The sequence below is a fragment of the Anopheles merus genome, chromosome 2R (genome assembly GCF_017562075.2).
Source record: "Anopheles merus strain MAF chromosome 2R, AmerM5.1, whole genome shotgun sequence".
In the NCBI taxonomy this organism is placed as follows: Eukaryota; Metazoa; Arthropoda; class Insecta; order Diptera; family Culicidae; genus Anopheles; species Anopheles merus.
The window spans coordinates 10,277,318-10,293,058 of NC_054082.1; the positions used below are offsets into that span (position 1 = coordinate 10,277,318).

Sequence of the window (15,741 nt, forward strand, 5' to 3'; positions counted from 1 at the left end):
TCCGAAACTGCCTTTCCTTCTTTTGCGCGGATTAAATCGCTCGGCTCGGTAAATGAACAATTTAAAACCTTTAAACAGTAACTAGGCCGGCGGTCGTAAATCGAATGGAGAAGACGCGGTTTTGTTTTTCTCGTTCACTCTTCCCAATCGCAAGACTGAAGCTCGCTATTTTATGCTTCATTCCACCGATAGTCGGATGCCCGCGGGTGGGCGCACACGCATCGCAAAGGGGAGAGAGGGTGGCATTAAGGATTGTCTGGGCCGGATTATTGTAAGCTAAAAGCGCGAGAGCGAGTGAAAGAAGCTGCTAGGTTCGGGGTGGGGTGGTAGCGCATTTTCAAGGTGAACTGCATTCTGCAATAAAACTTTCAAAGAACGAATTATACGAATGCAACCCACCCTAGGTGAAGGCATAAAACGCACACAGTGCAAAAAGAAGATTAAATCTCTGTGGGCTGGAGATGGTTGCCATTTTTGGGTGGCTCGCCAATGGTAAATTATTAATTGCATTGCAATAATAATGTATAGTATTTTTTGTACCGGCTGGCGTATAAAACGTTGAATATAATAAAAAAGTACTCCTTAAGCCGTGTGCTATAAAACTGGCTATCCCTCCAACGAGTTGGCACGTTGCTCATGAGTGGGAGACTCGTCTGTATTGCACTGCCTAATTTGCCTGGCGTATTGCATAGCTTCTTCGAGAAACGTACACATGCAGCGGGTTTTAAAATTAGCTCCCCAGTTCTACAACCCCCACAGCAGTATGCTTAACCCCTCCTTCTCGCCTCGGCGATACCAAAAGGGTAACTTCGCGGGACTTAATTTATTGCACCATTTTTGTTTTTGCTTCTTTGAAACATTCCTTCTTCAACACTCCCACCTAGTAACGTTCGTTTCGTGCTTTTCTGTCTCTACTACCAGCATCATCCAGCTGGCTTCCAGTTCCGTTCGTCGTTCATCACCGCCAACATCACGTCCATCAAGCCCGGTACGATCGGAGGGAAAGGGGGCAGCAACCCAGGAAGGCACTCGGCTGATTTACTTCTGCTGCATCGTGGCCAGAGCCATGTTTTGTGCCGCTGCAAAACATTCGATTCGGCAGGGGGAGTGCGACGTATTTTTAGAACTGTTTTGCAGTGCAGTAAAAATGTGGTAAGTCAACTTGGTTCCTCGGGACACCAGTTATGACTCGGTATAATAAATCGTTTTCGATAAAATGTATGCTATTTGCCATTTTTACATCTTTATTTGGCTGGCATTGGTTGTATACCTCCTTATGTGTTTTTGTGGGAAAATAATTGCACATAGTTTACATGGGGTGAACAAAAAACGGGTAACATTATCGAAAGCAGAAGACTACTTTAAACACCAGAGAAATCCTTGACGTGTATTGGACGTAGAACGCTTTTACGACCGTTGAAATTCAACACCGATCCCAACTCTAATGCTTCTAATACCTTGGTGTCCTCGTCAGTCGGTTGATAGCACTACGAACGTATCATTAGTAAAACCCCCGTTAACTACCCGCCGCGATACGGTATCAAATTACGCGCGAATCTACATAAAAGCCTGTCGGAAGCTCAGCTTCTTTCACGCTTCGCAGATCACACATTGATGAATACGCTTGTTGACATGTGCACTTGCACATGCCGCTGTCTGCCTTTTCGGCAACATCCTTCGCCAGATGTCCGTCGCAGTGGAGTTTCTTCACCATCCGACGACCATATCACTACTACCACCATCACCACCCGCTGGACGAGACAATAATTCCTTAATTTATGGCAGTATGGCCTCACGCCGTCATAATTCACGCGCATTCCACATCCGACGCCATTGGTGCGACAGATCGACGCGATCGGCGTGTCGGGTCGGGCTGAGGACGACGATGGTTCCATTATTCATGATCGGAATGTGTTTTTTTTTCTTTTTCTTTTCATTTTCTCTCCTCCCGCTGAGGTGCTGCGTTGTAATTGCACTTGGCATTCCCCTTTTCGTGGGGCTCACCCCAACAGAGCGCGAGACTCAGGCGATCCAGCATCGCTAGCGGAGGAGTGCATCTCGCAGAGGGCTCGCACGCTTCAGCGGAATCTTGCAGCTCCGGTACACGATTTTTGCCCCATCATGGGTCCAGGATGGGTAAGATCTGGCAGCTAAAAATAACCTTCAATATTTAGCTCGATCTCTCGAGCTGCATAAGAGAAACGCACGATCGCGCGATCTGTTTGCTGGTCTGGCGGGAGGGGGGCGACGTTCCAGAACTCTAACCCACCCACGGATTGTGGCACGCGAGCTTCAAGGTTGCTGGGCGCGACTTTGTGGCGCAAACTGCGAGACTCAGGAGTAGTATTGAGTGTTTCTCTGTAACAAGATCTTACATTCTGCTTCAAACGATCAGTTGCTTGACCTTGATCGTTTGGCTAGGGCCCGTATCGATGTTTACGATTCATTGCAGATTCGTCTTCTAGGTGTCTGCTTTGTAGAAGCAAATCGCAAACATCTTTAGCCCTTCGATTTCATCCTTTTCATCTAGAAGACATTCAAAGATTGGCAAGATCTTCAAGTAAAAACTCTTTTACAACATACTTTTCAAGCCTTCAAAATGTTCCTTTGGCTTGCCCAAGTGACTCCAGCGACGATGGCTGACTAAAAAAAAAAAATTATACCAACCCAGCAGGTCCTCTTGAGCACATTAAAAAGATACCAAAACTGTCTGTTAGTCCGACGCCTCACTCCCATTAAAAAAGCTGCTTCTTCTGCTCAGGATATACGCACAACAATCACCAGCAAACGAATACCCGAAAGCTGCTGAAAATCCGCTAATTTATTGACGCTACCGGAATTTGCAGCGACCCAATGTACCCGTCCACCGTTCTTAGGAAGCAGCTTAGTGCCATGTTTGCGCCAGTCGTCCCAGCTACCGAATTGTGTGTATGGACACGTATTTTTCCCTCCTTTTTTGTTGTTCTACACTCCGCTCAAACGCGCAGCTGGGCAATTTGGTTGTCCAGACAGTAACCGAACAAAAAAAAAAGGTTTAAAAAAACGTAGACATTTGTTTGAATCCTCGATTAAGTGTTCGTTATGTTGAGTTGTTCTTGTTTTGTCGTTGGCGGGTTTCGGGTTTGTTTGCGCGTTTAATTTCCGACGCTTGGCAGTACCGAAAAGCGGTGGCTGATAGGTTGAAATGTGTCTGGGGTGGTTAGCGAAGGTAAGCCCGGTTCGATTGGTGGACCCTGGAGCCGAGCCACAACAGCAGCCCCCGTGTGACCGTTCGGTGCTAATGAATGTGATCATTAAGACGTCGCTAGCTACCGAAATACATAAACTGTTCACCCTTGTTTTCTTCACCCCATGGTACGGTACGGGGCTAAAGGTAGCGATGTGCCAGAGATGAAGCCGATTTGGGAAATGGTGTTGATATGAAAAGCAAACAGAAGAAATGTAAAGATATTTGTTTGCCCCGTGGCCAGTCTTATCTTGACAACGTTTCTCAGTTTTCAATCTGTTCTGGGCGTTTTTTCTCGCTTAAACCATCAAAACGCGAGTCCCACCGATCGTACGTTCAAGGCCGCACGGTTCCATTCCAATCGCTTAATGCACTCCGTTTGCCGACTTCTTGCACTAGAAAACAATACCAATGACAACCTTCCTCCCCTAGCCAGCCTCTTGAAATGGTATGCAAAGCAATCGAAATGGATCGCTCGCGTACAGGCCCCGCGAACACACACGAGGAAGTGGGACGCGCGGAAGGCCCCGACTGATTGACGGGCGTGTGTATACAATCAATTAACAACCGTCCGGCTGGGGCTGGGGAAGGTCCGGTGGGACAGACCATACGGCGAACTCAAACGCAAACAAACGGTAAAAATCGACCGTCCGCAAGCGGCTCGGATGTGGCCGCATTCGCCATCTTGCAATCGTGCAACCCACCGTCGTGCAGCACCCCCTTCCCAGTACGCGTTCCACTTTCACTCGGGGTGGGGCTGGAAATTGATAAACAAATCACTCGTCAAACGCGAGCAGGCGAGATTTGTAAGATGCATCGTTCTCGCCTATCTTCTTCACTTCCTTACGGTTCGCTCCAGTCGGATGGAATTTCCACCACAGAAAGGGCGTGCAGTGTTTGGTGACTGCAATCAATGCAATCGTTCACAGCTGGCTCATTGCCGTGGGGAGCATCAACTGGGGAGCATCACCCGTCTTCCGCCAGCTGGGACCGAACAGAAAGAAGGAGAGCGTTGCTCGGTTCACAATGGTCCCATTTCAAGGGTTTTGTAGCAATGTGACAGAAGTTATTGATGCGTTTTCAATTTATGCGAATGGTTTGAATGGGTTTGTTGATGTTAATGCATATACATTAAATCGATTTATAACTTGCATTCAACTGTTCATAAAAAAACCCTTACCAAACTGCATCGTAAAACCGAATCGTTGGAACTGATCGTACGTGCTTGCGGGATGCAATTGCATTTCTCTCCTATTCCCTTGACACTTGGTGCAAAATTGTGCTTGATTGGCATTCCATGCCGATGTGTGGTTGTGATGATGCACAAAACACAACAAACCACCATGTGGTATCATTTCAAGCGCACAATGGTATTGTTTATTGTGGCGGAAAAGAAATGCCGCTCTGTGTTTCGTGCTCTATGCATTCGTTGCATTCCGCCGGTAGAACAGTAGCCATAAAAGTGAGGGTATAATAAAGGTACACCAAACGTATCCTTTGGTCCACCGTGCCCGCGGCCTAACTCTTCCCCAGGTGGGCTTGGTATATGACGGATGCTAGGCGTTTGCGTTTGGCGAAGCCGAGCGGCAGACTAATGCGCTTTGAAATCAATAAAAATAAGCATTTGCATAATTCTTCACAAAATGCGTCCTCGCCGGTTCTGCCGGGTGTTAACGATTGGTGGGGGTGCATTTTGAAGTTGTCTTGTTGACGAAGCGATGCTTTTGTTGTTGAGGGTTTTAAAAGACTTTATCGCACGTCGCACGTTTTGCAAAGACAAATGTGTTTGAAGATGCGTTGTTTATCGGCGTATATATGGAGGTGACTTTTGGCAAGTGGAACTCCAAACCGATCACGATACACACTCAAACAGTAGCGTACCCAGCGAGAGCGGTGGGATTGATGGTAAGAGGCTCAAGTCTCCAAATTATTGAAAGTCGCGTGAGAAGCTGCGTAAAATAGATCATTGCCTTGGGAAGACGGGGAAGTAAGTACGAAGACCACCATGGATCATAAAGTTTTTACGAGGCTTTTTGAACATTTTCTGATGGTTTTGTTATAACATTGAACGTTCATTGTGAGCAAGATTGCCACAAGGTTACCTATAATTCGTTCGTCCGGCAACTTCTGTGCATTCTTTGTATTATTTATTTGATTTAGATTACGTTGATTCCTTCATAATGATGTTCCATTGAACGTTGTTTGCCGCGTTTAAACCTTCGATTATTAGAGATGACTTTGATCGTCCTATAACCCATAATCTAGAAGAACGTAAGACATATTTAATTTCGGGGCAAATAAACAAAATCTGAAATATACACACCGCTGTTCATGTGAAAAATTTGGAGCCTCTGATTATGTTCGCAATAATTACTCACGTAAAGATAAAGAACGAATCTTCGTTTAATGTACTACCAACAGCAAAGAAATCAATACCAGACTATGTTCTCATTTCTTCTATCAGCTTTACCCATCGCTAAGTTGCCTTCCTTTCGTTTGAAGTATGTCAGTGTAGAATTACTTTCCTTACCTTTGCAACTTCACAGAGTTACGCTCCCGTGTTGCTTCAAGGTGCTTGGTGAAGGTTTAAAAATCTGGCGCAAAAAAGCGCCTTCAGAGATTAACAACAAACTGTACACAAATTTGACCTCCCTGTCTGTCGTCTGTGTGCTAAGTTCGTAGCGCTTGCCTCGATCCGGCTGCCTGCCGGTGAAGCTGATTAAGCTACCGGTTTTTAAACTCACCCCCACTCTCTTCCCAAACACCGCCTTAATCCCGGCCGGTCCAGACGACTCCCATCTCGGGGACGGATGGACGCACTCGTCTTGTGTCATCGGCAAGACGCGCATCGAAACATATCGGGAAACCCTCAGAAGGGCACCCTCGAAGGGCACAAGTGTTCGGGCTCCAGATGGTGATCGCGGAACGTTCGAAAAACGGTGGAAAAAGCAAAAAGTTAATTTGAACGAACCCGCCACACTTCCACTTTCCACTGTATACTGTCCGCTCCCCATCGCTCGCCGCGGGAGGAAGCCGATCGCAACTTGGGTCGGTTCGTTACGCGGCCTATTATTTGCCCCATTCGGTTGCTTCCCTTTGTGTGCAGGGAGGGGTTTTGCCCTCCCTAATGCAATTGGCCACGGAAGGGTCGGCCAGACGAACGGAGCGGAGAAACACATAAGTTACGTGCGTCTGCCGCATCCCCGACTGTGTTTCCCCGTCCCCAAAAGCAGTAGCCCTTTGGGTTGTGAAAATTGTTGGTACGAGGAAAGGGCCCGTCGAAGGCCACAATCCGTACAGTGACCCTGACAGTGTTGGTTGTGGGCATGGGCGGCATGATCGTGGGCTCGATCGCCGCCTCCTTCCTTCCTGCTTTAATTCTGCCAACCCGCTCTTCACCGTTCACCGTGAGGGATTGACTTTACACCAAGGCATTACATGGTATTATCCGATTCGACGAGCCGTAAGATGCGGTTGGTTTGACGTGGAGCGGCATTGGATATGAAGGCAACTCAGAACTGCCAACACCAGAAGCATATCCAGATGGGGCCAGAGAAAATTGGTAACCGGTGCGCAGTCACGCTACCAGAAGTTTGGCGTTAGGTAGGAGGTAAATGTCAATGTTTGAACTTTTTGTGTCGTTTCGTTTGAAAAGATCCACACTAAACTCTTCTAAAAATCTGTTAAATTCTTCATCTTCTGCATGAAAGTACAAATATATCAAAAGCTGTTAAAAATGATGCCAAGATCGTTCCTACTACTTAAGCGCTTTGACGTAACAACCGGGAGAGAACCACATTTTAACCGTGCAAGTCGATCAACAGGTTTCGAGATAATCCACGTTCGTGAAAATGATTACCCCGGACCGTCTAACGCTCCCTCAGAACGGCTACAAAAAAAAACAACACTAAAGCAAAGCCACGAACACCATCTCGATTATCACAGCCCTCAGGCAATCAACGCCCCAACGATCGCGGCCTCTGTACGTACGTGTATGATTGCGGCCACTCTCCGCCGCCCCAAGTGTCTCAAAAATCTGCCCAAACATTTCATCCTCCAGGAGATCATTCCACCTCACTTCATGGTGCCTTTCGTGCTGCCACTGTGCCACTATCTCGTTCCGGGAGCCACTTTAGAAAGGCTTTTTTCCTTCTCGGAGGGAAAAAATAATTATCTTACCACCTTCTCACCTTTCCCGGGGTCTCGTTCGGTCACCGCAAGTCTTCAATTTGTTTTTTTTTTTTTGGTGTTTCATTCTGGTTTGTTGGATCCGTTCCGCCCGAGGGCATTTGACGAACTTTGGCGTGGTTGTTTCTATGCGCTTTTTTTTGTTCTCTCTCGCGATCCTTGTTTTGTTTTCTTTGGCAGCATATTATCTTCGTTTGTGTTGGGTAATTTTCTCGGGTCTGGCGTTGCTTGCCCTAAATTTGAAGAGCAAAACTTAGCGTAAGATTATTTTTTTACGATAGTTGTATCGTATCGATTCGATTTTCTCGTCGTCTTTGGGACGTTACATGTTCTTTTGTTTATGTTCGCCGTCGTATCATACGTCTCTTGCGTGCTGTGGGCTTGATGGGGTGATGATCGTTGCAGTTTTTGTTTTTTTTTTGCTTCAATCTCTTTTGCTACTTTCTCAATTTATTTGAGCGTTTTTAACGTTCTTGGAGCGAATTTGGCAGCGAGATTATGGATCATCCGGAACGCGGTTGCTGGCACCGTGGGTAAGTTAGTCTTCCGCTGTTCCAACGATCATCCCGACGTTATTGTTTGAAGTTTGCAGCAAAGATCCTACGTAATCATCTTTGGTAGCTGACCAGTAGCTAACCGCGGCCAGTACCGGTAACGCGGCAACGGAAGCACATGATATTAAAATCGGTGCCCGCATCCAACAAGAAAAGTTGGCGAGAAATTGCAAATTTGTGGCTTTGTTTTTTTGGATCAAGGTGTGGCCGACAATTACTTGCAAAACTTGTGTAAGAGAAAGGAAAACTAATCAAGCGTCGTCTAGTTTGATTGGTTCGGTATAATAACGGCGGATGTATCGCATCGAGAGCAAATTTTGGAAACAAATTGAAACAAAAAACATAGTTATTAGATACTACTTGTATGACGTTTTTGCTGGCTAAATTAAATATGGATTTTTATTGGACATCTGTAAAGTAGACCCCTGAAATGTCATTAAGGGATTGATTGAAAGTCTATTGCAAGAAGCTTTGCATATTGTAAAGATAAGATGAAGTTGAATTTCATCTGTTTGGACTTGCCCTTTGCGACTACGGTTGGCTATCCCATTACGAGGAACATACAGTTCTTGGTAAGCTTGCAAAAAACCTGGCATCGTAAGTGTTGCATAGTAACACGCATAACGCAGTAACATTGCAAGACTCGATCAGAGTACACATTGAGTGAATAAAGACGATTCCATTCTGAACTAAGGAATAAAGCAGTTGTGTTTTTCTCAAGATATATTCCCTGCGACATATCATTTTGGCGACGAGGATTATTACTGAACCCGGAACCCGAAGCTCACGAGATTCTGAAGCTAACGAGAATTAGCGTCAAGGATGAACAATGAAAACCTTGAAACCGTTATCAACCAAATGGCTCAACTTCTTCAACAGATGGCTGCTTTTAAAACTAGAAGTCCTGACGAAATCCTTGAATCTTTATCGAAAACCATCGAGGAGTTTCGTTTCGATGAAGAAAACAACATCACTTTTGAAAAATGGTATGTACGTTTCAAAGACCTTTTTCAAAACGATGCCAGCAGTTTGAATGACGAGGCGAAAGTGCGACTTTTGCTGAGGAAGCTGGAAACGTCCGCTCACAGCCGGTATGTGAATTACATTCTTCCGAAGCAACCGCATGAAAATTCGTTTGAAGAAACCGTCAATATTCTCAAAAAAATCTTCGGAAAGCAATATTCGGTGTTCCACAAAAGGTACCAGTGCTTGCAGATAGTGAAATCTGCATTAGAAGATATCATCACTTACGGCGGAAGAGTGAATAAGGCATGCGAGGATTCTGAGTTCGAGAATTTGAAATTAGACGATTTCAAATGTCTAATTTTCATTTGCGGACTGCAAGCTCCGGAATTCTCGGATATCAGAGCAAGACTGCTATCTCGAATAGAAAACGCGACGCCGGAGGCTAAAGTGAACATTCAAACACTAATGGCAGAATTTCAACGGCTTATCAATCTGAAAGCGGATACAACGATGATCGAAAATCAATCAAGATCGAAGCATTCCGTGCATGCAGTTTCAGAGAAGAAACCGTATCGTTTGCCACAGCCTTCCCGATTCGACAATTCAAAAGATCAGCGTCAACCGAAATCAGATTCGAATACTGTTCCTCGTACTCCTTGTTGGCAATGTGGAAAAATGCATTTTGTACGGGATTGCAATTTTACAGATCATCTCTGCAAAGTGTGCAAAAATGTAGGCCACAAGGAAGGTTACTGTAAAGCCATGAGATCAAAATCTTCAAACAACAACACATATCAAAAGAGTGAGAAGAATCAAAATCAAAATCAAAAGAAATCTCAGGGAATTTTCGTTAATCATGTCACGAAAAACACTGCTAAAAGGAAATTTATCTCTATCATAATCAATGGCATAACTACATCACTCCAACTGGACACCGCAAGTGACATAACAGTTATTTCTAAAACAACATGGCAACATTTGGGTCAACCGAAACTTTCTCAAGCATCCATTGAAGCATCGAATGCATCGGGAGAACAACTCAAGCTTATCGGTGAATTCGAATGCGAGGTTATCCTTAATGCGATTACAGAGAAATGTGTTTGTTTTGTTACATCATCACCAGTCCTAAATGTTATAGGTATAGATTGGATAGATAGGTTTAATCTATGGGCAATTCCCTTCGATGTACTGTGTAAGAAAGTTTCATCAGCATGTCCAAAGGATCGAATAGTACAGCTTCAATCGAAATATCCAACAGTTTTCGATGATTCGCTTGGACATTGCACAAAAACGAAGGTGAAACTGTTTCTGAAGCCCAATGTAAAACCAGTTTTCTGTCCAAAACGACCAGTACCATTCAATACTATCGCTCTTGTGGATGCGGAACTATCAAGACTACAATCACTAGGCATCATCACACCAATAGACTTTTCGGAGTGGGCTGCTCCAATAGTAGCCATTCGCAAGCCTAATGGTAAAGTTCGAATTTGTGCGGATTATTCGACGGGGCTTAACGAAGCTTTAGAGTCAAATCATTATCCTCTACCTACTCCTGAAGAAATTTTTGCACAGTTGAACGGAAGTGTTGTATTCAGCATAGTCGATTTGTCCGATGCATACCTACAAGTAGAAGTAGAAGACGAATCTAAACACCTTCTTACGATCAACACACATAGAGGTCTTTTTCAGTTCAACCGTCTCGCACCGGGAGTCAAATCAGCACCTGGAGCTTTTCAAAGACTAGTTGACGGTATGATTGCTGACATTCCTGGCGTTAGAACATTTCTAGATGATGCTATAATTTTCGGTAAAACTTGGGAGGCACACAAGCAATCATTAGACACATTTCTTCAGCGTTTAAAAGAATATGGCTTCCACGTCAAGCTGGAAAAATGTCATTTCTATCAAACTGAAATTGTCTATTTGGGGCATGTGGTAGATCGCAACGGCATACGTCCTGACCCAGAGAAGCTGAAAACCATCGCATCTATTCCAGCACCAACGAACATTTCCGAATTAAGATCGTTCTTAGGAGCTGTGAATTTCTACGGCCGATTTGTGAGAAACATGCATGAACTCAGACACCCGTTAGATCAATTGCTAAAGAAGGATACGAAGTGGAAGTGGAATTCGGATTGTCAGACATCATTCGAAAAATTCAAGAAAGTACTGCAATCTGACTTACTGTTGACACATTATGATCCGAATCTTCCTATCATCGTTGCAGCAGATGCGTCTAGCACCGGCGTTGGCGCAGTCATTTTTCATAAATTTCCGAACGGATATTTGAAAGCCATTCAACATGCTTCAAGAACATTAACGTCTACAGAACAAGGCTACGGACAACCGGAAAAAGAAGCTCTGGCTCGTACCAGAGATTTTAGATAAAGCTTTGCAGACTTTTTTGCAAGTTTATCGAACCACACCTACACCAGATAAGTCTCCAGCTGAATTGATGTTTCAGCGGCCTATTCGAACAGTTCAGTCATTATTACTACCTCCAGTTTCATGGTCACGAAATGAAAAGCCAGAAGCTGGTAGAAAATTCTTCGATCCTGGAGAAGCGGTTTATGCCCAAGTCCACCGCAATAATTCCTGGGAGTGGAAACCGGCATCAATAGTCGAACGAGTCGGTAGAGTGAATTACAACGTGTTTTTGGAAGACAACCAGCGAATTATTCGCTCACATGCAAATCAACTGAAGAAGCGTCTACAGGAGGAAACATCGTGTGGAAATAGAAATTGTCACGACACTGGAAATTTGTTAACTATTTTCTTTGACGAATTTGAATTGGGAACTCCACAGGCAGTTGAAAACTCAATTGAAATGACTGAACAAGAACATTACTATTCAGCTGATGAAGAGTCCGCTGAAGAAATTGAAGGAGAAAATTGGCAAACATCATCGTCCACAGTTACTACTCAAGCCACTCCACCAATGCCTGCATCTTCTGCTCAACCCGTGAAAGCGGAAAGACCTCGAAGAATTCGTAGGCCACCAGCCAGGTTTGAACCGTATTGGTGAATTAAGGGGGGAGATGTTGCATAGTAACACGCATAACGCAGTAACATTGCAAGACTCGATCAGAGTACACATTGAGTGAATAAAGACGATTCCATTCTGAACTAAGGAATAAAGCAGTTGTGTTTTTCTCAAGATATATTCCCTGCGACATATCAGTAAGCATGTCAAAACTTCACAAAGAAGATAAATAACGTTTTGGAAATAACAACCAAACAAACTACTTCACAAACCCATAAATATCCTGAAAGATGGAAATCTATGCTCCGCTCCAAAAAGGCACAACAAACCAACTATCCTTGTCGCATGTATTTCGTTTATTTTGCCAACGCGCTAGTTGAGGGACCATATTTCGCGCCAAATTTGTATACACACGCACACACATGCACGAGCACGCGAGCATCTCTGTCCACTGGTCCCGGGCTACATTGTTGTCAATCCTGGGCTGCTGCATGATAATAATCTCGGAAAGGCTTCTGAAAACGATCGTTCACGAGCGCAGCGACCGGTTGCCCACACGGCGTGCAGCGACAGGATCGCAGCCGAGCCTGCAAACTACGAGCGCGCATCGGCAGCCCAGACGGGACACCAGCGCCAAAATGCTAATAATATGAACACGCAAAAAATAAGGGAACACACCACGACGAGAACCAAGCAGACAAAATGGGCAAAGCCTTCACGCCTGACGTCTGACGGACGCTGCAGACGGGCCCCGGGATCTCGTCTCTCGAGCTGGGTGAAGCCTTTTCTTTCTTGGTTTGGCTCTGTATCGTCCACCGAGACGAAACGACCCTCGACAGCCCAATGATTAATTGGGTGTTTCGCTAAACAAAGTATCATTAGTTATTTATGCTCCTGCTGCGTCGACACTGTCAAGTTGTATACACACACACACACGCACGCGCGCGAAACAGGGATTGGGTCGCGCCAGGCACCAGGCAAATGTGTGAAGGCGTGTATCGCGCATCGGGTCGATCGTCCGGACGACAAGTCCATCCCTGGGCGTGCGTGTCATCTGTCCAACCTGGCTGGGTGCAACTCTTTTCAGTGGAGATATCTTTCACGCATCCGTTTGTTTCCCTCCCTTTTGCGTAAGTAGCATCAAAGCCCTGGAGTATATCGGAGGTGGTTACTGTAGGCAGAATCACGTCCCTCAGCAGTTTATGCTTCGAAATGATGTGTGGTTATTTATTCCTTTTTTTTTTGTATGGCAAATGTTGTTTCATTATGGCCACACTTCGGGTAACATGAGACACTAGTTGCAATCCCCTAGAGACAGTTCCTGCTAAAGTTATTGTAAATTGAGGTCCAAAATCCAGATGGGAAAATTCTAAAAAAAAAAAAGAATCGGCAATATTTGCGTGAATAAAATGGTTGGAGAGTATTTTTTTAGTTCTTTCATGCGTTACACAAGCATTTTTATTATTTTTAAGAAAAAAAGTCCTTTAAAAGTTAATGTGGAATGTAAACCTTCGGATTTTTTTTTCTGTTTTCGTTCCACCCATTGACGATCGCAGTTCCGTCAACATTCCAATGGCAACGGATACCAAATATCAGCGGCAAGATCAAGAAGTACCAGTCATACGTCACATAGCTCGAAAATATTAAGACTCGTCTTTTGCGTGTGATTAACTTGGCACAGATGATTTCGACACTGGCGTTCCGCTCGGGCTGCTCCGAATGCTACCGATGCGTATCAGTAGCACGAACATACTTTTTAACTTCAATCATATGATCACCTACCAGCTCCGAAGGCTCTCTGCTTGCCGGTGCGTGTAATAGCTGCCCTTTTCGAATGGCGAGAATTCCACCCACCCTGAGGATGGTTGAGGGATTGTTTTAATTCACCTTGGTTTTTTTCTGCCTAATAAATATGCTACAGGAAATTGATCACTCTCGGTTCCGTGTCGAGTTGGCATGAAACGTAACATAAATCTTGTGGAAAAATACGAATAATGTAACTATTAATGTATGGCGCAGATCGACTAACGTGAGCAGGGATATGGTTTGGAGGGTGTGTTTCGATTGCAAACTTTATACGTGTGCCCTAAACGAGCCGTATAATTGGTAATGTGTGTGCGTGTAGCCTTCCATGTTACACAATTTGTCATGGGAATGGTATCAAGATCGATGATAAAAAGGTACATATTTATGAACAAAGCAACGCCGATGAGTGTTCAGCTGTTCGAAATTTACTTAGCGCTACCCCAACGTACCAACTTCAATACTTTTCACATTTTGCATGCTCGTCCAAACAACCATACAAGGGATTCTTTCCATACCAAAACGAAACAAGCAGTATGATCCTCTCGGGTACGCTACACTCTGGCTGTTCCTCTGTCGAACGTAACCGAGCCTATGATGGGTGGACAGTTGATCTCGTCCTCTGCTAGCTTTGCCAAAAATCCAGAAGCATAGCCCACGCCGATCTCCGCCATCCCACCTATGGATGCGTATCATCGTACAACACGAAAACCTGGAGAAGACGGAAAGAGAAACAAAAACCTCTTCGCGTTTAGGCCGATTTACTCTTGCCAAGTAACACTGTACGATTGTTTCGTACGCTACTCCACGACCGTACATCCGAGAGCCCTTGTAAGAATCTTCCCTTCACTAATACAAAAACAAAAAGTCGCCTCATCACACCCACCTTCCCTCATCGGTTGATCCGGTTCGACGAAGGATCCAACGAAGGTGAAGTGAAATTTAAATATTAATCTAATCATTCAAACTGTCAAGAGTTTCATACATTAAGGAAACACGTTCGAATTGGGATGGCCCAGGGCTGGAGGAACGGCAGCAAATCGCTGTCCGTAACAGGAAAGAGGTCATACAAACGGCAATAGCCCAATCCTTGCCACAGGACTGGGCAGGGATACGTGAGCACCATTGTGGTACGAGCTCCATTCCGTCGTATAAATAAAAGCAACATAAGCTTCTTTTAAAAAGAAAAGAAAAAAAAAGACAATCCTCCAGCAAGCCTGAAATCAGCATCTCTGACGCAGGGGGAATGCGAGGTGACAACCGTAAAGGTGGCAGGTAAAATGAAACCCCCAAACTGTGCCCCACGCGCATGGATCGACTGTTGGCGCGCGCCTAACGCTTCTGCCATCGATTTTGATCGTCGTCTTCAGACGTCGTACGCAAAGCGCAGTCTGAAAGATCGCCAGCCAGGACCCATCGTTGGCTCCTCACCGTTGCTCCCTTTTGGGGCGAGCGCACAAAACGGCGAGTGGGGGAGACAGCATAAATAAAGCAAGACAGCAGAAGCAGAAAGTCACCGACAAAAAAAAAACCCCGAAGATACTTCACGGCTCTCGTCCCATTCTCCGCGTCAAACGAGATCTTTGTTCCGGAGGTGCAGGAGGCTGTAATTCGTTGGTGAATTTGTTTTGCGTGCTCGTGGTTCGGTTCTTCCGCGCTGCGCTGCTGCTACTGAACCGGGGCGAAGACCGGCTGCTTGGCTTGGTCGCGATAGCCAGCAGACGCGTGCAGACATCTGCGCGCGGATTCCGGTAGCCGTCTCGGTTCGGCTGCCACAATGAAGCGCGGACCGAATCAGGCGTATCTAATTTTTATCACCGACCGGTCATCTTTAGCCTCTTTTTCTCCTGTTCCGCTGTGTGGCTGGGTAAAGGGTAAAGTAGCATTAAAAAACTAGATGGATTGGTGTAGAAGTCTTTCGTCGGCAGGAGACACTTCAAGGGGTTTAAAGCGCGCGTCAGTGGTCAACTGCTGCGTTGCGTGATTTTGTCTTCATCGTTTATTGTGCCCCGGGCTTATCT

At 45.3% G+C, this 15,741-nt stretch overlaps 1 protein-coding gene across 1 annotated transcript; it reads left to right on the top strand.

Moving 5' to 3' along the window:
- Positions 1-8,583: 8,583 nt before the first annotated feature.
- Positions 8,584-11,820, top strand: LOC121589953 (uncharacterized protein K02A2.6-like). The gene has a single exon (XM_041909248.1). The coding sequence runs from the start codon at positions 8,791-8,793 to the stop codon at positions 11,320-11,322; it is 2,532 nt and encodes an 843-aa protein (XP_041765182.1). The 5' UTR covers positions 8,584-8,790; the 3' UTR covers positions 11,323-11,820.
- Positions 11,821-15,741: the final 3,921 nt, after the last annotated feature.

Excerpts from the sequence above, each read along its gene's own strand:
- LOC121589953 (XM_041909248.1), top strand. The coding sequence starts at position 8,791 with ATGAACAATGAAAACCTTGAAACCGTTATCAACCAAATGGCTCAACTT.